Source organism: Balaenoptera acutorostrata, chromosome X (genome assembly GCF_949987535.1).
Source record: "Balaenoptera acutorostrata chromosome X, mBalAcu1.1, whole genome shotgun sequence".
In the NCBI taxonomy this organism is placed as follows: domain Eukaryota; kingdom Metazoa; phylum Chordata; class Mammalia; order Artiodactyla; family Balaenopteridae; genus Balaenoptera; species Balaenoptera acutorostrata.
The window spans coordinates 20506431-20533013 of record NC_080085.1 but is presented as its reverse complement, the minus strand read 5'-3'; the positions used below and the strand labels follow the sequence as shown (position 1 = coordinate 20533013).

The 26583-nt window shown below is 41.7% G+C and overlaps 2 protein-coding genes across 4 annotated transcripts in view; one reads left to right on the top strand and one right to left on the bottom strand.

The window, feature by feature from the left end:
* Positions 1-8522: 8522 nt before the first annotated feature.
* SAT1 (spermidine/spermine N1-acetyltransferase 1) lies at positions 8523-11537 on the bottom strand. Its single transcript, XM_057539064.1, has 6 exons — positions 11285-11537; positions 11009-11060; positions 10835-10918; positions 9307-9408; positions 9172-9212; positions 8523-9043 (listed from the first exon to the last, which is right to left on the bottom strand). Exons 1-6 carry the CDS (start codon positions 11348-11350, stop codon positions 8873-8875), a joined length of 516 nt encoding a protein of 171 aa, XP_057395047.1. The 5' UTR covers positions 11351-11537; the 3' UTR covers positions 8523-8872.
* A 294-nt stretch (positions 11538-11831) lies between these two features.
* Positions 11832-26583, top strand: part of ACOT9 (acyl-CoA thioesterase 9) — a 68059-nt gene continuing 53307 nt past the window's right edge. For 2 of the 3 annotated variants that reach the window (XM_057538246.1, XM_057538242.1), the window contains exons 1-2: positions 11832-12141; positions 20448-20887. The gene's annotated coding sequence lies outside the window, so the exon portion shown is untranslated. The remainder of the gene's footprint in view (positions 12142-20447; positions 20888-26583) is intronic. The other variant, XM_057538243.1, reaches the window with a different exon arrangement.

Genomic DNA, 26583 nt, shown 5'->3' with positions numbered 1-26583 from the left:
CTCTGTGCTAGGGGCAGAGGGTTATATAAATGACTGTAGAGAGTGATTTATCAGAGATCATGTCAAAAGATTATTCTTAGGGTTTGGGGACAGAGGCCCCTGCGGCAGCAGCCTGCATCTTGTCGAGTATCCTCAAAGCCCAGTCTTCTCAGTGGCTGCTTTGAGGACAGAGTGATTATTATTCAGTGGTTATTGTTGCAGAAAGATCATGTTGTGCTTTAGTTTCTGAAATGCAGGCCTTGATGAAGGAAACTAGAAAGAAACAAAAGTATTCTGTTTCTCCCCTAGGTGTTGGAGCATATGAAACCTAAGGGTTTGTTTTAAAAACGAAGTCTTAAACAATTAGCATTTGACCCAAAAGATGGTGTATTTTTCATTGGAAAAAATAATATTTTTAGTTTTGTCTTATCACTTGTAAATAAATTTTCATTTCCTTTCTCAATCCAAATCTCATTCTTTCCTACAAGCCATTACCAGGAAATACCTGGGTTTTAAAACATACACTTTGCTTTTTCCCATTGAGTTTTAACTAGAAAGAATAATAAACTTCATGAAATTCAAACCTAGGACAATACACCCAGAAAAATACTAACACAACAACCTGGGTTGCAAAACTTGTTTAGCAAGTTTCAGCTGGAGGTTAATTAAAACCTGCCTGGAAACCTCTTAAAACACAGACAGGAATGCAAACTACACACACCACCACCTAGATTCTTCCCTCTGGAACTTCCTCCTCCCCACTTCCCTGGATTTCGGTGGGAACATTTCCAGAGAGTTCCATCTGGTTGGACCCAGTGTCCATGACCAATAAGATTCTGCTTGTCCCATCCCAGGGGAGGAGCAGTAGGAGGGTGGGTAGGCAGCTCCCCCGCCCCCTTAGCAGTTATAACAAACAGCCTGCTACACCACTCCTTAAGCTTTTAGCTCCTCTGGGAGGTGGGGTGGGGACTGAGGGATTGTAAGAATTTCCTCCGCTGTTTCATGTTTTAAGTCAACATGTTTCAAGATACAGAGGAGTTAAGTGATGTTGTTCTGGACAAGACAAGAGAGCACAGAGAGAGCTCAGAGCAGAACAGGAAAAGGTAGAAATGCTGCCTGACGTTTGATCTGCCTGTAAGAGACTACTGAACTGGCCGAACGTTCTAGAATATTAGCTGTATATTCTTTCAGAAGTTCCTCAGGGTTACCGCTATTATTTCTTCTGTCCAGGCTTGTTTAGAGTGATTGTCAGCTAACACCCCGTTGGTGGATAAGCATCTGCGAGATGTGCAGGAAACAAGGCCGGGGTGTAATTATAACATAATGCTGTAACAACATTGCACAAGGCTGCCTCAGTACTGTATGCCAGAGTACATCGCCACCATCTCACTGACAGGCATTTGGATGGTGATTAGTGTTGGATCATGTCCTGGAATCAGGCTTGAAGCCAGAGAAACTGGAAAATGATTTTTGTTTTTCAGTTCCTTGGAGGCCCGTGTGGAAAATTTAGGCGAGCAAATTTCTGTTTCTAGTAACAGAACTTGTATATAATTTGAGGAAGAGAAAGTGAAGTGGGGTGGTTCCTGAACCACTTGCCTTGCCTTGAAGCTGGTCCTCTGCGGAAGAGCCGCATTTTCTTGCAGAGCTGGCTGGGAAGCGTTGCGGCAGGAAGCAGTTGGTCTCAATCCCACCTTCCCCCTGGCTCCTCCACACCTAACGTAAGCACAGGCAAGACCTTTTCCAGGTGACAAAGAAACAGTCTGAGTCCCAAAGCACCACCAGTATTAATGACTCAAGGCCACTGTGTACAGTTAAATTAGACAGTGAGTTGTGGTTTGTGAGGTGTGTCTGGGGCCCAGCTGTCCAGTTCAAAGCTCAACCCCATTGCCTTCTGGTTGTATAACACAGAACAAGTTGCTTCACCCCCTACACCCTACCTGTCTCATACACAAAAGGATGGCTTTGTTTTAAGGATTAAATGACATAATCCATGTATAACATGTGGAATGTAGAAAGTGCCCTATAATTATCCACTTTTTTTTTAACTTTGTACATATACAAGGTATATAGTTCTTTTTATTAAAATAGAGACATAAAATTAAAAAGAAAAACACAGCAGGGTCCTCAGGAGGATCTTTTTTTTTTTTTAATCACTCATCAATTTTATACACTCCACTTTTTTTTTTCCCCAATTAAATTCTGACTCTCAAAGTGGATGCCTGTTACAGGTAAAGCATGACATTAAAGTTGATTCTCTCTTTCCGTTTCCCCCCAAAACTGGGGCTGGTTGATTCCATTTATTTAATGAATGTTTGTTGAATGCCTACTGCGTGCCATGTGTGGAATGAGGCCCTGAGGATATAAAGATTATGGGCCACGTCCCTGCTCCTGGGATGTTGACAGTCAAGGAGGTCAAAGAGTGTGGATCAGCTGCTTTGAGAAGGGTCAGCTGTGTGGTAGAGAAAGCACACATTTGTGGAGGCACAGACCGGGTTGACAGCCTGGACCCACACCCCCTGCCGTGAATCCAAGTCGCTCAACCTCCCTAAGCTTCCATTTCCTCATCTTTGAAATGGGCCTGATTCAGTGGTGTGCTGAAGCCTGCTCCTACTGGCTTGGGAGAGCCTACTGTTAAATATTCGGGAATTTTGCAAGCCAGTTGTTGAAGCCTTTGGTAGCTTGAAATCAGCCTTGGTGGAAGTATTTACACGCTGTTAATCAGCAAATTCTACAAATCAAGGCTCCTCCCTAACCCCAGCTGGTTCACTGGCACACCACAGGAACATGTGGGGGGAGGATAAACTTGACCTTTACCCTCTTGCGGTTTTTGGCTGGGCCTGAGAATTTAATTAATATAAAACAGACTAACAGGAGAAAAGCACACAAATTGATCAAATATGTTTTACAGTGACATGGGAGCCCTCATAAGGAAATGAACGCTCGAAGAGGTGGCAAACCTAAATGCTCTTCTAACAGATTGGACAAAGGGGCGATTGTGGAAAAGTAACTGAAATAGATGGGAGGCTAAAGGCAGACCTTGACTCCCAGTGGAAGAATATTTCTTTTTTCCTGGTACAGGGGAGACATCTTTCACTTGGGAGTGTTATGTCCTGTTTTCAGAAGGAAAAGGGGAGATGAGAATGCTCTTCTTGGCATCTGCTGTTTTTCGAGTGCCTTTAGCTCAAAATAATCCTTATGCCAAAGTGGCATATTTTGGGGTGGCATATTCTGCCACTGTTGTTATGAAGATTAATGAAATAAAATCATGGTATCTACCACATAGTAGATGCTCAACATAGGGTTACTCTAAGTATATCATATAGAATATATATATATATATATATATTTTTTTTAAACTGTAGTCCTTGTAGGCATGTGAAACCAGAAATGGGGAAACTGGAAACCATGGCTTTTTTTTTAAAATTTATTTTATTTATTTATTTATTTATTTTTGGCTGTGTTGGGTCTTCGTTTCTGTGCAAGGGCTTTCTCTAATTGCGGCAAGCGGGGGCCACTCTTCATCGCGGTGTGCGGGCCTCTCACTATCGCGGCCTCTCTTGTTGGGAGCACAGAATCCAGACGCGCAGGCTCAGCAGTTGTGGCTCACGGGCCCAGTTGCTCCGCGGCATGTGGGATCTTCCCAGACCAGGGCTCGAACCCACGTCCCCTGCATTGGCAGGCAGATTCTCAACCACTGCGCCACCAGGGAAGCCCCATATAGAATATATTAATCATGTACATCCTGCACTTCCGTATTCATAATCTCATTTGCAACTCTGAGGTAGTTTATTTTTAGTCCCGTAAATGAAGAAGAGCCAAGATCCAATTCAGTTTCCTTTGACTCCAAGTGGAGTGTTCTTTCCACCAGACCCAAACTGCCCCTGGACAGACCATGTTGCTCTGCAAACAAGGATCATTGTCATTGTGGATTTAGCTGTTTTGTAACCACTTTTGTTGTTTTTGTTATTGATTCACTGAATGAAAGAAAGCGGGATAAGCCCCGAGGTGGAAGAAGACAGCCCTGGGCCACAGCTGGTGGAAGGCTCCCTGAGCTAAGCTGGAGGTGAATAGCACCAGTCTGCTGTGCCCATGTCATTTATCGTCAGAACAGAGCTGTGAACACTGCTTGATCCCAGTAAATGTTGCTTCCCTGGAAATCTCAGAAGCTCGGAATTACCTAGCCATTGATGTCAGGTCTGGGGTAGGAAATGTACAAGATGAACCTGGGACATCTTAAAAGCGAGGAAGCTAACAAAGAAAGGCTTCTGCAGTCGTGTCCGAAGGACTCTGAAGCCAACTTGAAGAAGCTCTCACTGGACAATTAGAGCAATCCTAGCTTCAATCAGAAAAATGATGGCAGGAAATTAAGACAGGAAATATTTAAAGTCCACGAGTTAATTAAGATACTTGGGGGGGGGAAAAACCAAATTGGAAGATGCTGGGGAAGCCAGTTCATTCTTTTGAAACCCAGTAAATAAAAAGAATCAAGCATGTATCCTGCCTTTGCTGGGTGAACTGTACTTCATGGTAACGAAATACAATATAGGAGAAAGTTCTCTTTATAGAAGTATTTTAGCTAAGAAATGAAGAAGGAATGATAGAGTATCACAGTTTGAAACTCCTAATAAATCAGTGCACCTTGGTATTGACATCATCGGCTGCATCACAAAAAGAGACAACCAAACATTATATGCCTCTTGGTGGAAAAAAAACATATCTATGAAATATTCTTGCTGAAATATCAAGACTAAAGCTGTCCAAATTGGGGCTTAATTGGTAAAGTCTTACCTCTGATGCCGTTGGCCTTTTTTAAACCAATCAGAAGCAGGCAGTATTGCATTATGGTCACAGCAGTGTTTCTCTAACTCTAGTAACACAGACTCCTTTTACAGGAAAGACTTCTCACAGTGGTGATTGAAATTATTCTTATTATATTTACTTACTGTAGACATACAACTAGATGTGAACATTTGATGTTCATAGCTCCTATACAACTGTGAAACCATATACATTTACAAGTCAAATCAGACAAAACTACCAAATGAATAAAATTTAAATGGGCAACACTGATTTAATGTGAGGGAAGATATTTTGCTGAAATGAAGTTGCTGCTTGCAAAGGAGCATGGTACTGATGGCTGTTTCCAGTTGCAGCACCGTATGCAGTTGGCTGACACAATTCTCCCACCATTTTTCTCTAAAAACTCTCCAGGAGGTTCTCCCTCATGCAGCGTGATGTGACTTCACTTGTTCTTTGCTTGTTAATGATGTGGTGCCAAGGTGAGCAGCGTAAACACAGACTGAAATGGTTGTCCTCACAGTTGTGACTAGGATTCGGTTAAAAGGTGATTATCTACATCAGTGGCGATCAACCCTGCCTTCACTTTGGAATGCACATTAAGATATAATTAAAGATTCTATCCGGGTGGGGCGTTAGTATTTCTTAAAATCTTTCTAGGTGATTCTAATGTGCAGGCCGGACTAAGAACTACTGATTTCAATGATCTAGAAAATGCTTATACAGTTGGCCCTCCCTGATCTGTGAGTTCCATATCCGCGGATTCAAGTAACAGTGGATGGAAAATATTTGGAAAAAAAAAATTCCAGAGTCCCCCTCGGATACTGAGGGACAACTGTACTTATTATTCTTTAGAGTATAATCCAAAAGAAACACCAAATTCAGTCATTCTTATGGAGAATATGAGGTCCTCTGAGAATATGGCAGTGAACCCCCAGGGGTTTGAGAAATTTTGTTTGGAGTTTGATTCCCAGGCCTAGTTGTGTGGCCTTAGGCAACTTAACCTCTCTGAGGGTTAGTTTCTCATTATAAAAAGAAACAAATAGTAGCATCTACCTCACACGATGTTTGTGAGAATTAGATGACATAATAACTATACAAAGTGCTAAATGCAATGCCTGGTTCCTGGTGAGTACTTACTAAACGTTAGCTCTTATTAACTATTATGTTGATAACCGCGTGGAAGCTACTAAAACATTTGCTGGGCAGATGCGAGCCACAAGAAAGAAAGGTGTTGGGGGAAGAGGGTGCTGGGAGAACCTTGCAAGGAAGGGCATTTGGTGGCCTTTGATAGATGAGGCATAAAAGGCAATGATGGTAGGGGTGGGGGTGGGATAGACTCAATAAGGGTGTGGGCCTGTCAGTCTGGGTTGTGGGTGACAGCTGACTAGCTTGAAGCCCAGACCGGCAGCACAAAGAAAAGGGATGAGAATAAAGCACAGAGTCACCCTGAGATGACAATCCACACGAAGAGATGATGAAGCAAGGAGACGAAGATGAGGCCGGTCTCGCAAACAGAATCCTGGGAGCGGACATGGCCACCTGCAGACTCTGAACAGGAGGCCTGGCCTGCCCAGAGCCTGGCCAGCTCCCTCAGTTGCTGCTGAGCAGCCACTTGCCTCAAGGAGCACAGGTAAGTGCCATCATTCTAGGCCCTGCTGGGGACTCACAGGACTGGGTAGAGTGGGTGTTAAGACACTAATAAATCATTAGATTTCTTCTGAATTGTTGCTTGTGCATTTCTGTGAAAAAGACTCCACTTTCTTTCCCTAGAAAGGCTGCCCAGTGGAATCTAAGCAGTTGATGACCTTGGGCTCTGGTTTGGAGCATGACAGAAGGTGCCTCTACTGTTGACCCTGTAATCAGATTGGCGGCAGGATGTCTTGTAAGCCTATGTGTGGATAAACCCAGCTACTTCCTGTTTTAATACTATCAAAATTTTTGATTTTATTATTCTTTAAGGGAGCTAATAAACTTAGCAGGTAAGTTATTTTTTTTAACTACACAGAGAAAACCCCAAAATATTCTTATGTAATAATTGGCAAGTTCTTAGGCCTGAAATACTGTTCTTCCCAAATGATTATGTCAGGCATAATATTTTAGTAAAATAGTAATTTCAAAGTTATTTTTACAGAGGTGTTGCTTACCTGGACTCCCCCTGCCCCCCTTTTCCAGGTTTATCATTGTTTATTATTTCCTTTCATATAATTTCCCCGGAACATGTTTTCTTACTTGCCTGGTGATTTCAAGCTTTATGCATTTGTTTTTATAGTTGTTTTTAAAGAGGTATCTTTGTAACAGAGTTGAACATTCAGTGGGCTGATGCTGTGGTGTTTCAGCTTCTAAATTTTAAACTCAAGGGACTTTTTTAAAGTGGATACAAAAACTTCCTAAAAGCTTTCATGGTGACAACACTGGGCCTTTAGGGCTAAGCTCTAAGAAGTATGAGAAAACAAAGAGTTACATTGTAACTCACTTGGTTAATCTAATTTATTCACATATTTAACCACAGTCAGCATGTAGTTGTTTTCCTCAAAGAGGCCCACTTTCCAAAACACAATTTTCAAAATGTCTTCTTTCCCCACAAAGCTCCTTGTGTTTAGTTAACCCTTTTTATGCTTGCCAGCGTTTGTCTCCTATAGTTACTTGCCTGTCTAGCAGGACCCTGGTTGAGAATGGACTCTATTTTCATGACATGCTCTCTGAGCTACCAATAAATCCCAAAGCACTCCTGTTAAACACAGTACAGGATCCTGCTTGTTTATATGGCTGCCTTCTAATTTAGGAAGCCACAAAAGACACTGAAACCAAGGGATGCAGGACAAATCACCCTTTGAGTGAGGAGCCCAGTATTTCTTTCCTGGAGAACACAGTAAGAAGATACAGAGTACTGCTTTTCAGTCATCTGACGATTTCTTTTGGAAAACATTAATCTTGGAAATCAGTACAGTGGTTATTAACTACCATTTTCATTATTGTGGGAATTAGTGGGTTTAGGAATTTAGGTCAGTGTCATGAGTAATAAAGGAGTTCACCTATCTAAAACTGTCTCCTCCTCAGCCCTCTTTGAGAGTTTCATTTTCAGTTCTGGAGAAAGCTTCTGTTTACTTCTCCCCTAACCCCCAGCAGTTTTAAGCCCTCCTATTGTTTCTCCGCTTAGAAAACTATGTGTTAACAGTTATCAGAAACTTGCCCTCCAAATAGGATGCTAATTTCCCTGATTGGTACACCTGTGTCCAACTCCAGCCTTTTAGTTTACAAAATTCCTTTAAAAATGTGGAAGTTTTGTTCCTGCCTAACTAGCAAGGTGATCTACTTTCTCTTCAGAATAGTATTTGTGTGTGGGATGAGGTTGTTGTGGGCAAGATGTTTTTTCCCCCAATTTCCAGTATTTCAGAATCCCATTTCCACCTCTTTTACTGGTGTAACAAATGGGCTTTTTCATTGTGGGCCTTAGTTTCTAAGCTCTTGAAAATTCTGTTGGGTTAAGTGTAGTGTCATCAATATAAAGTCATATTTTTATATGTTGCTACATGTAAAACCTTGGGATTCAACTGGCTTCTTTCTAGACACTGGGAATACCAGCACAACACAGCTCCTGACCATAAGACACTTTAAACTGGGTTAAAAGCTCTTTTTAAAAAACTGTCAACTTATCATGTTTCTTGGGCATTTTTACTTTGCACTCAACAGCAAGAAAAATGTCTAAGAAATAAAGGATCAGTAAAAATGCTTACACCAAACAATTAAATCAAAGGGTAGTTTATTAAAAAAGAATCAACACAGAAACTCTAAGTACCAGTGTGTACATTGTACACATTGAAATGACTCACAAGAGTGGAGTTTTTTTCATAGACATTATCATACCACCTTGCAGTTCATTAAAGATGTTCAACAGAAGTCTGACTCCAACGTGCATACAAGGATTGCCATCTTAAACAGATCGTACTTCAAACATGCAACAACGCCACTGGTAATAAAGCTTTGGAATGGGTGCTCATTCTATCATTTCACTACAAATAGTATAGAAAGCAAGGTAAGTTGAGAATTTATTCTAAAATAGAATGGAAGCTGTCATTGTCTACACCAGCACTCCTCACTCCTCTGCTGCCATTTTTAGCAAGTACTCCTTGTCGATCTTGAAGAGTCTCCATCCCTCTTCGCTGGACAGATCAGAAGCACCTCTTCTTTTGTAGAAGTTGATAGATGGTTCATTCCACTCTGCTACCAAGAAGTGCATGCTGCTGCAGCGACACTTCATCGCAACCTGTTACGCAGGAGAGGAAAACACAAACTCAGTGACATTTCACCTGCTTTCCAAGACCCAATTTTGATTCAGGCGTTAAAATAATCCAGTAACCCTTACAAATTTGGAAACCAAACACCAAGACATACCTGGCTTAGATTCTTCAGAATTTCTGATCCTATGCCAAAGCCTAAAAAAGAAAGAGAAGTACAATTTACAAGGTCATTTTAAGGACTTCAAGCCCTGACTTCTCTTTAGAGCAGCCCCCCTGAACTCAACCATACCTCTATAATCACTCATCACGAAGAAGTCCTCAAGATACAACAGTTTGCCAATCCATGGGTCATAGGTAAAATAGTACATGGCAAAACCAACAATGCTGTGTCCTGTAATAAGAGTATCACATGAGTTATGGATGAAAAACAATCCGTCAAAGTTGTAGCTGCAAAATCAGAAGTCTATCATAAGTTTTTAAAAAACATACATGCATGTATTACAGAAATAAGTAGCCAGTGGGCCGGACTGTCTCCTGACTTTTATGCTAGTGCAATCCAGGCCACTGTTGGATGATCTCACTGTTCTTAGAACATGTATTTGCAAAAAGCACACATTAGAGCTAGCTGAAGCCAGGCTAAAACTGTGGACTGGCCACTCTGCAATCTGCTGGATCTCACACTCAGGAAGTGAGAATGCTTTCATTACTTGCCAGAACGAAAGTGCTATGGTCTTAAAACTAAACACACACATTATTCACATCCTATTGATATACTGGTATCTTGACTTGGGATTAAGTCAGGTTTACACGGCAGTTCAGAATAGTTAAGTATTTGTAGTTTAGAAACTCTGCTTCCTTAAGGTCAGGACATCAGGCCAAAAGAGCAACGTTTAATTTCAGAACTTGCCTTCCAATTCACACATTTTCGATTTGTTCTCCCCAGTGTTTAAGCCGGAAGAAGTAGAGGTACCCAGGTGTGATGTAACATCCATATACCTCTGGAAAGTACCTCATCCCTTACATTTTCTGCTCATTTTTTCTAGTATGAGGAAATGACCTCAGAAAAAACCTTAAGCACCCCCCACCGCCCCTGCCCAACAACTTCCCTCTTTAGCTCTGTCTTCTGCCCATTCAACAAGGACCAGAAAGGAAAAAACAACAACAAAGAAAAAACAAAGAAAAAAAGGAAAAAAGCATCTGACTCCTTCTTTACGGGTGTCTGTAATTCCAATTGGAGGCAAAGGTTTCAAATTAAACTTTCTAGCCATTTTATAGTCCTTTGCAAACAGGAAGTGAGTACAATGGAGCTTCTGATCTACCGTGTTTTAAGTGTGTGATAATAGGGCCTTACCTCATTTATCATGATCATCTACTTTATTGTGTAAAGGATCTTTTAGTTACCTCCCCGCCCATCCATGTACACGGAAGGGCCATGTACATGGCGAAGCTAGAGACTGTAACCTGAAGATTGGGACAAATTAAAGAAAAAAATGTAATTTAACACAAATACAAAAACGGTTACGTTAGGGTCAAACAAGAACCATTTATGAAACTGAATTACAACAAACGACTTTATACCTAACTTTTCCGGGTCTCCACAGCACTGATAACTTAAAGAGCTCTTCTAACCCGCCCTATTATTAAGTGCAGCACATCTATTTTCTTTTTCTCAGTAGTTTGAACACTGGCTGGCTAGTATTTCTGGCCAACTTCTCAGTAAGTAACTTCAGCCTGTGTTGTCAGTGCTTCTACAGAGCAGCCACTACGTCTTGCACAACACTCGGTCTCTCCGGCTTCTGGAAGGAGAGGGCGATTACCTTCTGGAGTCACGTGCTCCTTGGGCACTTCTGCAACCAGGCAGTGGTAGAAGGGGTGCTCTCCAAAACCATCCTCTAGCAGATCTGCAAGAAGAGGCAGCAGGGACAATGTTGGCCTCGATGAAGGTGGCAGGCACCGGACGCTCGTCCCCCGCCCCGCCACTAATGCGTTACCTTTTTCAGTTAATATTACTTGCTCTTCCATGTATTCGTATTTAGCCAGTTCCTGGGTTGATGTACACAAGAGAAAGGAAGACAAGCAGAAAATTAAGTGAGGCCCCGGCCCGGCCAGCTCGGGGGAATGGGGTGGGCTGGGCGGGGATTCATTCCCAGAGTCTCGCCCAGAGCGGCGCGGCCGGGCCGGGGCTGGGGGAGGCAGGCGGAGAGGGGGACCTACCGGGGACAAGGACCCCACCGCCCGCCGCAGGAAGAGCCCCTGCCTCCCGCTACCTTGATCAGCCGCAGAATGTCACTGCAGTCGGCGGCGGTGGCCGGGCGGATCACGAATTTAGCCATTTTCTTCTTTTGCTTTTCTTCCCTTTGCGGACCAAGCCCCTGTACTTGAACAGCAGGAGGAGGTGGTTCCTCATTCGTCTCCCGGGAGCGTCCTCTTCCCAGTCAGGATGGCACCATGACCCGGCGAACCTCGGCGAACACAGTAAGAACACCACCTAACTGAAGCAACAGCCACTCGCTTCAGCCGCCCGGCTCCGCTTTTTAGTGCGAAGAAGCCCCGCCCCGGGCCGTGAGGCGGAGGCGCCTCGTCCAATGAGACGCCTCGCCCAATGAGGCCGCGGCGCCTCGTCCAATGAGGCCGCGACCGCCCCCCCTCTTCCGGGCACCTCCCTCTCTTCCGGCCGCCCGAGTGAACCCGGCCCACGCGGGCGGGGGAGCGGGCGGTGAGGCGCCTGGTGCGGCTCTCTAGCGGCGACCTCTAGCGGCGCTTGGTGGAGCCTTCCCGAAAGCCCAACCTCGGAGCCTAAGCGTCCCCTAGTAACCTTCGCAAAAAGGAAGAGAGGGGTTCCCCTTTTGGCCCTGGACCAGTGACTTTGCTGTTTCTTCCTTGGAGAGACCTGGCTTTGGGCGATGGGGGGATAAGGGGATTAGAGTAGTGGCTCTCGTAGGGTGGTCTGAGGGGCCCTGTGGGTCCGAAGATCCTTTCAAAACTAGTTTCATAGTAATGGTAGGATTTCGTTTCCCTTTCTTACTCTCGCTGAAATTTTCCAGAGAACTGATGTGTGATGACGTCATCGCTCTCATGACTAAAGGAATGTGTGCTTGTATTGTGTTTTCCAGAATTTCCTAAGGTAAGCTACTTCGATTCCTCGATGATTTTTTCCCCCCTCTGCTGGTAATTTTTAGAGTTAACAGAATATCTTCTTTCTTACTTTTTTCCTTATTTTTTCTTAAATTTCTGACCTTCCTTGTGGAAACACTTTCCTTCTGCCTGAGGTACACTCCTTCATACTTCCATTTAGTGAAGGTCTGCTCTTGGAAAATTTTTGTTTTGCTTGTCTAAATATGTCTTTAAATTCATCTTAAAGTTCTTGAAGGATTTATTTCACTGTTAGCGAGTTTGAGGTTAGAAGTTCTTTTCTTTCAGCATATTGATGATATCTGACTATCTTCTGGCTTGCATTGCTGTTGAAAATTGTTATATTCCCTCCTTGCTCATTCCCTGTGCTTCTCCCCTCTCCCCTTTAAAACTTTTTATTTCGAACCAATTACAAATTTACAGGATGTGTGATGACATCATTGCTCTGGTGACTAAAGGAATGTGTGCTTGTGTGTTCTCATGCTTTCTAGAATTTTTGAAGGCAAGCTTTTCGGATTTTTCAATTATTTTTAAATGTCCTGAGAGTAAAATGTTTGAGAACAGTTGGATTAGAGTATAGCTCTTCCTGGATTATACCCAGTGGAACAAGTACTCAAGCCTCTTGCAGATAGAGGGTTTTTCTGTTTGTTTGTTTTTTTTTTGGCTTTTACAAACCACCTTCCCAGACAGGTCCTCTGAGGGCCCTGCTTTGTCTGGCCTGCCTGGGTTCTGGAATGAGTCAAAGAGAAAGCATAAAAGGGGCCTGCAGTGTTTTCAGTCTATAGTTTGGATTATCACCAGATGACTCCCCCAACGTTCAACAAGTAATTCTCTGCCTTTGCTCGCAATATCCTGTATGTAGAAAAGAAAGCAAAAGTAGCTCCTTCGTTACCCTTCCCACCCTCTGGGGGTATCATGCATAGTGAGTCATTGGGAGAATTTATGAAATGTGTTTCTCAAAGATCTTTAAAAATAGCATTGATTCTTGTCTGCCTAAAGCCACTTCAGGTAGTGTCTTTCCTGACACCATTGCACACAGATGACCATACATAGGCCCTTCCTGCCTCTGCTTTGTTCTGTTTTGTGGGAGGACCCAGGAGAGCTTGTTACAGAGTTACTGCTAACAGTAAGTAAGAACTAGGTGACTAAGCACTAATAATAGCTGCCTCCCTGAAGCAAAAACAAGGTCGTTTTCAATGTGGGCTGCTTAGGTTTTTAGAATAATGATTGTTTCATTAAAACACACTATAATTTTTTTCTATTTATTCTGTTTTTCCAGTTTAAGTTTCATGCTCTTATGCTTCACTTTGCCATTATGACATGGAGAGCCCATTCTGAAAGACAGGTGGCTAAAAAAAAGCTCATTGTGATTGTGTTTTTTGCACATGTAAAAACTTAGAACCCTAAGAAATGTGAATTTTCTTTATGAATCAAGTTAGGTTTTTCTATTGTTAGGAGTAGATAGATGCCATGGAGGACCAACATTACCCCCTCTTGATACTGGAATTTAAATTTAAAACTGCATAAAAAGGGGTTAACTCCTTAGCATTTGGAAAACTTTTTTTGGCTAATGAGTCAACAAATCAACAACTATTTATTGACTCTTATGCTAGGTACTTGGGGGTTATAAAGGAGGACTAAGTTTTGAAACGAGCCCTCAGGGCATACAGTTTACTTTTGCAGATATGTTTGTAGTTTACTACAACAGAATTTAATCTTTGTGAGAAAGATAATTCCTATAACTGAAGAGGTCTGAGTAGGGGGAGAGTAGGAGGAAAGGAAACAGCCAAGGGACATCATGGGTGTTTTACATTCATTGACTCCTTTAATATCAACTGTCCTGTGAAATAGCTAATGTTAGCTCCATCTTTGCAACAGAGAAAACCAGAGGCTCAGAGGGCTACAAAATTGCAACAGCCAGGAAGTGGTAGAGCTAGGAAAGAAGGAATTCTGTTGATTTCCCTGCCAAAGTGAAGCTGTCCAACTTGCCCTATTAAACTATTATGGAAGGTGTCATAGTTTTTTTTTTTTCTGTTTATAAAAATAATGCATATTGAATAAGAAAATATAAGTGCAGAAATACAAAAAGGGGGCTTCCCTGGTGGCGCAGTGGTTAAGAATCTGCCTGCCAATGCAGGGCACATGGGTTCGAGCCCTGGCCCGGGAAGATCCCACATGCCGCGGAGCAACTAAGCCCGTGCGCCACAACTACTGAGCCTGCGCTCTAGAGCCCGCGAGCCACAACTACTTAGCCCACGTGCCACAACTACTGAAGCCTGCACGCCTAGAGCCCATGCTCCGCAGCAAGAGAAGCCACGACAGTGAGAAGCCCGCGCGCCACAACAAAGAGCGGCCCCCACTCACTGCAACTAGAGAAAGCCCGTGTACAGCAACGAAGACCCAACACAGCCAAAAATAAATAAATAAATAAATAAATATATTAAAAAAAAAGAAATACAAAAAGTTAATAAAAATAATCCCTATTAGTAGGTTGATTTCCTTCCAGTCTTTTTTTCTATGTACATATACATGCAGGGCTGATATTCAGTTGGTATATACAGTGTAGTGGATTAAAATAACCACAAATTCATTGCAGCTCCTCCCATCAAGAGGTAGAATCTAGGACTTTGCTGGTGACGCAGTGGTTAAGAATCCGCCTGCCAATGCAGGGGACACGGGTTCGAGCCCTGGTCTGGTAAGATCCCACATGCCACGGAGCAACTAAGCCTGTGCGCCACAACTACTGAGCCTGCGCTCTAGAGCCCTTGAGCCACAACTACTGAGCCCGTGTGCCACAACTACTGAAGCCCGTGCGCCTAGAGCCCATGCTCCACAACAAGAGAAGCCTCCACGATGAGAAGCCCACGCACTGCAATGAAGAGTAGGCCCCGCTTGCCGCAACTAGAGGAAGCCCGTGTGCAGCAACGAAGACCCAACGCAGCCAAAAACTAAATAGATAAATGAATAAATAGATAAATGAATAAATAAATAAATAAGAGGTAGAATCTATTTCCCCACTCCTTGAATTTGGGCTGGCTTTGTGACTTGCCTTGACCAATAGAATACAGTAAAAGTGGTGGTGTACAACTCCTAAGCAAGACCCCAAGAGATCTTAAAGCTTCTGCTCACACCCTCTTGGAACACTGCTGCTGCCATATGAAGAAGCTTGAGCTAGCTTCCTTGAGGATGAAAGACCTCATGAGGAGATGCGCAAGTGAGGCCAGATGCGTAAGCGATGCCACCTTGGACCATTCAGTCCCAATTGAGCTGTCAAATGATTGCAGCCACACAAGTGACCTTAGGCAAGACCAGCAGAAGAACCCCCTCGCTGATCCCAGTCCATGTTATCAACCCACAGCATCATGAGTCAATAGAATTGTTGTTTTAAGCCACTAAAATTTAGGGTTCTTTGTTACACAACAAAGGCTAACCGAAATCAGACGGCCATTTAGGTTGTTTGCACCTGGCTTCCATTCTGATTGGTTGTAGTGTCCATTCCGACTGGTCTGTGCTTTGCAATACTCATTTAAAAATATTTTAAAAATCACCTTGTGTGGGTTGTACGTATGTAATAACAAAATATTGGTATCATGTATCTATAATGTCTATCCTGCAGCATAGTGTAGTGGCTTCTTATCTACTACAGCTTTGGACTTAGATACTCCCCATCTGTGTGATTGTATCAATACTTAACCTTGTTAAGTCACCATTTCTTCATCTGTAATTAGTAAATAATAATAGTACCCTTCATATGGTTAATTGTTGTGAGTATTAAATAAAGTAATACATATAAAGTACCCAGTGGGAATTCCCTGGTGGTCGGTCCAGTGGTTAGGACTCTGCGCTCTCACTGCTGAGGGCCTGGGTTCAATCCCTGGTTGGGGAACTAAGATCCCACAAGCCTCGCAGTGTGGCAAAAAAAAAAATACCCAGCATAGCACCTGGCATAATTGTTAGCATTATTACTATTAATAGTATAGAGTATTTCCCCATGTCACTAGGTATATTTAAATTAAAAAATATACATAGTGGCTCCTTAGAGTTCCATTGTGAAATTTATTTTACCATTCTATTGTTGAAGATGCAGGGCTTTTTCCCAACGATAAATAATACTTTGTTTTGTTTTGTTAATAAATTTATTTATTTATTTGTTTATTTTTGGCTGCATTGGGTCTTCGTTGCTGCGTGCGGGCTTTCTCTAGTTGTGGCAAGCGGGGGCTACTCTTTGTTGTGGTGCGCGGGCTCCTCATTGCGGTGCCTTCTCTTGTTGTGGAGCACAGGCTCTAGGCATGCGAGCTTCAGTAGTTATGGCTCGCGGGCTCAGTAGTTGTGGCGCACGGACTTAGTTGCTCCACAGCATGTGGGATCTTCCCGGACCAGGGATTGAACCCGTGTCCCTTGCATTGGCAGGTGGATTCTTAACCACTGCGCCACCAGGGAAGTCCCTAATACTTTGATAAACATCTTTTTACCTAAATTTTAGCCCAGGTTTCTGATTGTTTCCTTAGGTATATTCCTAGAAGTGAAATTACTAGATGAGCAGAGATGTAATTTTGTTGATCTGGAGCCAAAGAAACACTCTAAAACTTCAGGTCCTCACTACATGAAAGTGTAATTTGAGATGACTCTCTAGATGTGCTTGCTCTAGCTTGAATTATCTAAATTTTGATAACATCTGATAACATCTGGGTTCCACAGTTGTAATAGAATTTGAGTCTTTCTCAGAGGGTGGTTTTCTTGCTACATATCACAGATGGGTGATAACCTGTGAGAATGATCAATAAATAAATACAACCACCTCCAGGAAAACACCTGGTTTTGGGCCAAGATTTCCTTTCTTTTTTTTAAATTTATTTTTTATTGAAGTATAGTTGAATTATGGACCAAGATATTCTTTTCTTTTCTTTTCCTTACCTTACCTTACCTTACATTTCTTTTTGAGAAATTATAATTTAGGACATGGAAAGCTGTTTCATCTTTGGGGTAGACCATCAAAAGTGGAAGACTTCTGTTTATAAATGTAAAGTATTACATGACTTTAGGCCGCAATAAGTGAGGTGTTAATCAGGCCTCTTGTTTGCAAGTGATCGCCACATCTTACTCTTCCGCCATCTTGAAGGTCTCCATAGTCTTTATTTTAAATTTATTTATTTATTTATTTTTGGCTGTGTTGGGTCTTCGGTTCGTGCGAGGGCTTTCTCTAGTTGTGGCAAGCAGGGGCCACTCTTCATTGCGGTGCGGGGACCGCTCTTCATCGCGGTGTGCGGGCCTTTCACTATCGCGGCCCCTCCCGTTGCGGGGCACAGGCTCCAGACGCGCAGGCTCAGTAGTTGTGGCTCACGGGCCTAGTTGCTCCAGGGCATGTGGGATCTTCCTAGACCAGGGCTCGAACCCGTGTCCCCTGCATTAGCAGGCAGATTCTCAACCACTGCGCCACCAGGGAAGCCCCATAGTCTTTATTTTAAAGTCTGTTTTGTCTGATATGAGAATTGCTACTCCAGCTTTCTTTTGATTTCCATTTGCATGGAATATCTTTTTCCATCCCCTCACTTTCAGTCTGTATGTGTCCCTGGGTCTGAAGTGGGTCTCTTGTAGACAGCATATATACAGGTCTTGTTTTTGTATCCATTCAGCCAGTCTGTGTCTTTTGTATGGGGCATTTAATCCATTTACATTCAAGGTAATTATTGATATGTATGTTCCTATTACCATTTTCTTAATTGTTTCGGGTTTGTTATTGTAGGTCTTTTCCTCCTCTTGTATTTCCTGCCTAGAGAAGTTCCTTTAGCATTTGTTGTAAAGCTGGCTTGGTGGTGCTGAATTCTCTTAGCTTTTGCTTGTCTGTAAAGGTTTTAATTTCTCCATCGAATCTGAATGAGATCCTTGCTGGGTAGAGTAATCTTGGTTGTAGGTTTTTCCCTTTCATCGCTTTAAATATGTCCTGCCACTCCCTTCTGGCTTGCAGAGTTTCTGCTGAAAGATCAGCTGTTTACCTTATGGGGATTCCCTTGTATGTTATTTGTTGCTTTTCCCTTGCTGCTTTTAATATTTTTTCTTTGTATTTAATTTTTGATAATTTGATTAATATGTGTCTTGGCATGTTTCTCCTTGGATTTATCCTGTATGGGACTCTCTGCACTTCCTGGACTTGATTAACTATTTCCTTTCCCATGTTAGGGAAGTTTTCAACTATAATCTCTTCAAATATTTTCTCAGTCCCTTTCTTATTCTCTTCTTCTTCTGGGACCCCTATAATTTGAATGTTGGTGCGTTTAATGTTGTCCCAGAGGTCTCTGAGACTGTCCTCAATTCCTTTCATTCTTTTTTCTTATTCTGCTCTGCAGTAGTTATTTCCACTATTTTATCTTCCAGGTCACTTATCCGTTCTTCTGCCTCAGTTATTCTGCTATTGAGTCCTTCTAGAGAATTTTTAATTTCATTTATTGTGTTGTTCATCATTGCTTGTTTGCTCTTTAGTTCTTCTAGGTCCTTGTTAAACATTTCTTATATTTTCTCCATTCTACTTCCAAGATTTTGGATCATTTTTGCTATCATTACTCTGAATTCTTTTTCAAGTAGACTGCCTATTTCCTCTTCATTTGTTTGGTCTGGTGGGTTTTTACGTTGCTCCTTCATCTGCTGTGTGTTTGTCTGTCTTCTCATTTTGCTTAACCTACTGTGTTTGGGGTCTCCTTTTCGCAGGCTGCAGGTTGGTAGTTCCCGTTGTTTTTGGTGTCTGACGCCAGTGGCTAAGGTTGGTTCAGTGGGTTGTGTGCGCTTCCTGGTGGAGGGGGCTGGTGCCTGTGTTCTGGTGGATGAGGCTGGATCTTATCTTTCTGGTGGGCAGGACCATGTCCGGTGGTGTGTTTTGGGGTGTCTGTGGCCTTATTATGATTTTAGGCAGCGTCTCTGCTAATGGATGGGGCTGTGTTCCTGTCTTGCTAGTTGTTTGGCATGGGGTGTCCAGCACTGTAGCTTGCTGGCCGTTGAGTGGAGCTGGGTCTTAGCGTTGAGATGGAGATCTCTGGGAGAGCTCTCGCTGTTTGATATTACATGGAGCTGGGAGGTCTCTGGTGGACCAATGTCCTGAACTCGGCTCTCCCACCTCAGAGGGTCAGGCCTGGCACCCGGCCAGAACACCAAGACCCTGTCAGCCACACGGCTGCTAGTGTTGGAGGGTCTCCTGCAGAGGCGGGGGGTGGCTGTGGCTCACCGTGGGGACAAGGACACTGGCAGCAGAAGTTCTGGGAAGTGCTCCTTGGCGTGAGCCTTCCCAGAGTCTGCCATTAGCCCCACCAAAGAGCGGGGTAGGCTCCAGCTGTGTGATTTTGGACAAGGTTCTTGCATCTCAGTGTGCTTACCTGTCAAATGGAGTTAATAAGAATAATTTCCTCCTCCTAAGGTTGTGAATATTAAATGCTGCTGTAAAGCCCTTTGTAAAGTACTTAGAATACAGCACTTACCCTCTAAATGTTTACTCCTTTCTGTCTACTTGGTAAAATAAAGACTGTAACAATTTTTGGATTAGGAAGAATAATTGTGAATGGTCCAATGCAGAGAGAGAAGGATTTGTCCCTAAATCAATTTTCTTCTTGCCTTTACACAGGGATCATTCTCTTATTCATTGACCTTTGTCATGAAGCTTCACCTTTCTCATGAATAATAAGTGTGCAATGATTCTGTTAACATTTGCCAACCAATGAGGGAACATTGCTCCAATGATCATAGAATCAGGAATCATCACAGAAGCTGGTAATCACAGAGGCTGGGTAATCAGTATTGTAATCCCTATTGTACTCTGCCTGGAGTTTTTTATCTGCCTAGCCAGACATCATGTGGACAAGGTCAAATCCAGAACACATTATGCAGGATAAATTATTTACAATCCTGTCTCTAAAAGTGGACCTCATCTGTGGCCTAATTAACATTCTAACTATAAACCACATATGGAGATCTTTTTTAAAGAGGTAGGCTTAGTGAAAATAGGAGAAAATATTGAAAAAGCATTATGCAGAACATATTGATTCACACAACTTTTTTTTTTCCCTTCTCCTTTTTACAGATACTTTAACGTTATACCAAATAGAGGGAAGTTATGCAGTTACAGTGCTTAGAATCTGGGCAAGACAGCAGATAGAACAATGTCCCAAACTTTCTTTCAGTATCTAGTCTCTGAATCCATGGTTAAAAACAAAAAGCTGTTAAAGAGCTGTGAATAGTGGTTAAGTACTCTTCATTTACCTTCAGCATTCTATAACAATGAAACTCAATTTACAATTTTATAATTCTCTTACTCAGCTTTCCGAAAGTTCCACATTTGTTGAAAACTACAAACAAACATATCCAAGAATCCCAGTGAATGCCAAGCAGCATAAACACAAAGAAAACCACATCAAGGCACTGCAGAATCAAATTTCTCAAAACTAGTGATACAGAGAAAATCTTAAGTTAAGACTAATCACTGGTTTCTCATCAAAAACAATGCAAACCAGAAGATGGTGGAACAACATCTTTAAAGCATTGGAAGAATGCTTTCAACCCAGAATTTTATATCCAGTGAAAATGTCATTCAAAGATGAAGGCAAAATAAAGACATTTCAGATAAGCTAAAGCCAAGAGCATTCATCACTAGTGACCTTGTACCACAAGGAATGCTAAAAGAAGTTCTTCAGGTTAAAGGAAAAGGATACCAGATGGACACAAGAATCTATGCAAAGGAATGAAGAGTACCAGAAATGGTAAATGTGTGGGTCATATAAAAGACATTTTACTTGTTTTTAAGGTCTTTATTTTATTTTTATTTTTTTTAACATCTTTATTGGAGTACAATTGCTTTACAATGGTGTGTTAGTTTCTGCTTTATAACAAAGTGAATCAGTTATACATATGTTCCCATATCTCTTCCCTCTTGCATCTCCCTCCTTCCCACCCTCCCTATCCAACCCCTCTAGGTGGTCACAAAGCACTGAGCTGATCTCCCTGTGCTACGCGGCTGCTTCCCACTAGCTAGCTATTTTACGTTTGGTAGTGTATATATGTCCATGCCACTCTCTCACTTTGTCACAGCTTACCTTTGCCCCTCCCCATATCCTCAAGTCCATTCTCTAGTAGGTCTGTGTCTTTGTTCCCATCTTGCCCCTAGGTTCTTCAGGACCATTTTTTTTTTTTTTTAGATTCCATATATATGTGTTAGGATACGGTATTTGTTTTTTGCTTTCTGACTTACATCACTCTGTATGACAGACTCTAGGTCCATCCACCTTACTACAAATAACTCAATTTCGTTTCTTTTTATGGCTGAGTAATATTCCATTGTATATATGTGCCACACCTTCTTTATGCATTCATCCGATGATGGACACTTAGGTTGTTTCCATGTCCTGGCTATTGTAAATAGAGCTGCAATGAACATTTTGGTACATGACTCTTTTTGAATTATGGTGTTCTCAGGGTATATGTCCAGTAGTGGGATTGCTGGGTCATATGGTAGTTCTATTTTTAATTTTTTAGGGAACCTCCATACTGTTCTCCATAGTGGCTGTATCAATATACATTCCCACCAACAGTGCAAGAGGGTTCCCTTTTCTCCACACCCTCTCCAGCATTTATTGTTTCTAGATTTTTTGATGATGGCCATTCTGACCGATGTGAGATGATATCTCATTGTAGTTTTGATTTGCATTTCTCTAATGATTAATGATGTTGAGCATTCTTTCATGTGTTTGTTGGCAATCTGTATATCTTCTTTGGAGAAATGTCTATTTAGGTCTTCTGCCCATTTTTGGATTAGATTGTTTGTTTTTTTGATATTGAGCTGCATGAGCTGCTTGTAAATCTTGGAGATTAATCCTTTGTCAGTTGCTTCATTTGCAAATATTTTTTCCCATTCTGAGGGTTGTCTTTTCGTCTTGTTTTTAGTTTCCTTTGCTATGCAAAAGCTTTTAAGGTTAATTAAGTCCCATTTGTTTATTTTTGTTTTTATTTCCATTTCTCTAGGAGGTAGGTCAAAAAGGATCTTGCTGTAACTTATGTCATAGAGTATTCTGCCTATGTTTTCCTCTAAGAGTTTGATAGTGTCTGGCCTTACATTTAGGTCTTTAATCCATTTTGAGTTTATTTTTGTGTATGGTGTTAGGGAGTGTTCTAATTTCATACTTTTACATGTAGCTGTCCATTTTTCCCAGCACCGCTTATTGAAGAGGCTGTCTTTTCTCCACTGTATATTCTTGCCTCCTTTATCAAAGATAAGGTGACCATATGTGTGTGGGTTTATCTCTGGGCTTTCTATCCTGTTCCATTGATTTATGTTTCTGTTTTTGTGCCAGTACCATACTGTCTTGATTACTGGAGCTTTGTAGTATAGTCTGAAGTCAGGGAGCCTGATTCCTCCAGCTCTGTTTCTCTTTCTCAAGATTGCTTTGGCTATTTGGGGTCTTTTGTGTTTCCATACAAATTGTGAAATTTTTTGTTCTAGTTCTGTGAAAAATGCCAGTGGTAGTTTGATAGGGATTGCATTGAATCTGTAGATTGCTTTGGGTAGTAGAGTCATTTCCACAATGTTGATTCTTCCAATCCAAGAACATGGTATATCTCTTCATCTATTAGTATCATCTTTTAATGTCTTTAAAAGATACTTAACTACTTAAAGTAAGAATAACAACAGTATATTATGGGATTTTTAACATTTGTAGAAGTAGAATTTATGAGCACAAGAGCACAAAGAATGGGGGAGATGGGATATACGTATATTGTTATACGATTCTTACATTATATGTTAAATGCTATAACCTTTAAAGTAGACTGTGATAAGTTAAAGTTGTATATTGTAAAGCTCAGAGCAACCACTAAAGTTCTTAAAAAGGTATAACTAATAAGTCAGTAGAGGAAATAAAATGGGTTCATAAAAAATAATCCAAGGGAAGACAGGAAAAGAGGAAAAAAGGAATAAATAACAGACGGGACAAACAGGAAGTGTGGGACTGCTGTTGTTTCTGATATCTTATACCTATCAGGTAAGAAATCACCAAAGGAAACACCTAAAACATCTTATACTTACCTCTCAAAAATGGAATGAAATAAAGAATAAGTAAGTAAGCATGATATCCAGATTCCCACAAATGGAATTCAGTAGCTTTTGTTGATAACATCAACTATATTCTGATTCATTCAGCATTGAAATCAGTTTCTGTTTATCATGATAAAAGAGATTATTTTGGTTCAGAAGTGCCAGCAACCTGGCACAACTTGGAAAGATTTGAAAGAAGGAACAGATCAGGCAAAGGAGTGTTGGGAAAGGAGACCTGAGGTGCTCAGTGCTGTCACATTGGGTAGTGGCATTAGAAATCAGTGAGATTAGGATAGGCTCTGAAAGTGAAATTTAAAATCGAGCAGAGATAGTCAAATTGTATCCTAGGCCAGTTAATATTTGACTATAAACTGACTGACTGTATTAACATACCTAAAGAGAAAAGGTATATCTTATAACAACCTTAATCGTTGTATCAGTTAGGAATGCTTTTGACTACAACTAACAGAATAACCTACTTAGAGTAGCTTAAGCCATGAAAACTTAAAAAATTCAATTAGAAGACTGGAGGTAGCCAGTTTCAGGGCTAGTTCAGCAATTAACCATGTTACAGAGGAACTGGGCTTTTAAAACCCTTCCACTCTGCCAATTATTCTCAACTCATTTCTTGAACATAAAAGGGCTGCAGTAGCTCCAAGCATCATTTCCTCACATCAGCATCCTAAACAGGGAGGAAAGGTCAGGAGCTAAAATCTTTCTCTGGCTGAGGCTCTGTCTTTTTATCTGGAAAGCAACATCTTTACTAGAATACTCCAGAAGTCTTCCCTTTATGTCTTATTGGACAGTACTGGGTAATACGGCTACCCATGGCTGCAAGGGAGGCTGGGACAGTGAGTATTTGGCACACGGGAACAGATGCTATGTTTGGCCAAGATGAATTGTGATTCGTTCTTTGAGGTTGAGCACATTGCTGCCCCGAACAAAATTGGGATGCTCTTAGCAAGGAATTAGAAGGGAATGGCTGTAGTGTAGGCAACTAAAGGTATCTACTAGGATCAGTCCTGGAAGCATAGGAAAAGAATCTCAGATGCCAAAATTGGCGCCTCCTGCTCTGGCACTGTACTGGAACCAGAATACCCTGATGCAGGAACTCCAGTAGCTGAATCTTGAGATCAGTCTTTGCATATTGTGGAGATGGATACTTAATTTTCTCCTTATTCATTCATTTAATTGATTTTTATTGAATCAGGTGTTGTTATAGATGCTGGAATTTTAGCAGTGGAAAAATCAGACAAAAATATCCTCATGGCGCTTACATTCTAGTGAATGTGTCTTAGCTGAATGCAACTGATTCCTTGCTTATCAGTAAATTTTCTGATTACAACCGGGTTTCTCATGGCCCCCAAGCAGTCTCACATCTCATTATGAATTAATAAATTGATATTCTTATTTCACGTATCAATCTCTTGATTGATGTGAGTCTTCCTAAGGACATAGATTCACCTTTAGTGAAGTGACAACTCAAGTTTCTGACTTGCACATCTCAGGGCTAGTACCTGAACCATGGTAAATTCAACAAGGCATTTCAACCTTGTGAGCCATTGTGGAAGACAGAGAGCTACACAGCTTTCTCCAGTTAATAATCCAATAGTGTATGTTTTCCCTATTTGGAATGTTTAGGCTTATTCATATGTGTGAAAGGGATACAAGAAGGAAATATTAAATTATAAACATTGAAATTTATCAAAAAAAAAAAGAAGTCCTGACCTTGAAACTGTGATTTGTGCAATGTATTATGAATGAATTGGATTCAGATTCATCCTCAGGGGCTTCCCTAGTGGCGCAGCGGTTGAGAATCTGCCTGCCAATGCGGGGGACACGGGTTCGAGCCCTGGTCCGGGAAGATCCCACATGCCGCGGAGCAACTAAGCCTGTGCGCCACAACTACTGAGCCTGTGTTCTAGAGCCTGCGAGCCACAACTACTGAGCCCACGTGCCACAACCACTGAAGCCTGCACGCTTAAAGCCCATGCTCTGTAACAAGAGAAGCCACCGCAATGAGAAGCCCGTGTGCAGCTACGAAGAACCAACACAGACAAAAAAAAAAAAAATTCATCCTCAGAGGATTCAAGGTTAAAAAAATTTCCTATTCATGGACATTTAGATTGTTTCCTTTTTTCCCTCCCTGCCATTTCAAACAATGCTATTATGAACATTCTTGTATATGTCCTTGAGTACAGGAGCAGTAATTTATAGGGTACTTGCCAAGGACTGGAATGCTGGGTCAAAGCATATAATATTTGGGTTCAACTTTATAAAATAGACCCAAATTGTTCTCCAAAGTGATTCTGCCATTCACAACTTCTACTAGCAGTGAATGAGAGTTCTTAGCGCTCTCCATCCTCACCAACAGTTGGTAATTTCACTTCATGGTTTTTGCTTATCTGATGGGTATAAAATGGTATCTTATTGTGGTTTGAATTTTATTAGTGTGATATTGATCTTTTCATATGTTTATTGGCCATATATTTTTTTCTTCTATTGAATTGCCAATTCAAGCAAGTTCAGAATTTTTATATTTTCATGGTGAATTTTTCCTATTCTCACGTTTGTGCCTCTTTATTTTTATAGTGGTTTTTTATTTAAAGTACATTTTTATGAAATAAATAGAGCTAATACAGCTTTTTTAAAAATTAATAGCTACTTTATTTATTTATTTATTTAGCTGTGTTGGGTCTTCGTTTCGTGCGAGGGCTTTCTCTAGTTGTGGCAAGCGGGGGCCACTTTTCATCGTGGTGCGGGGGCCACTCTTCATCGCGGTGCACGGGCCTCTCACTATCGCGGCCCCTCCCGTTTCGGGGCACAGGCTCCAGACGCGCAGGCTCAGCAGTTGTGGCTCACGGGCCCAGTTGCTCCGTGGCATGTGGGATCTTCCCAGACCAGGGCTTGAACCCGTGTCCCCTGCATTAGCAGGCAGATTCTCAACCACTGCGCCACCAGGGAAGCCCCACAGCTTTTTTTGGGTAAGTATTTACCTGATATGTCTTTTCTCCCAATCTTGACTTTAACCTTACTGTATTATACCAAGAACAGGCAAGTAGGAATGGTCCACCCCAGTTACAGAAAATAAGGGCCCTGTAGCCCCAGTACCAGGTTGCATCTGGTTTTGAATTTCATGCTTGTTTCTGTCCCCTTATCACTTACTGTTTCCATGGTGGATAGGACCAAGGGGTGGATAAGGATGATATGTATGTAAGGATCTAGCCAATAAATGAGACAGACTCAGATCTACCTGAAAGGATCAAATTAAATAGTAATAAGTTCTGAATCTATTTTTGCCAAAACACAGTGGAAAGGAAAGAAGTAGAAATAGAGTTTCCTTATTTACTGGCTTGAGATAGAAAAGAG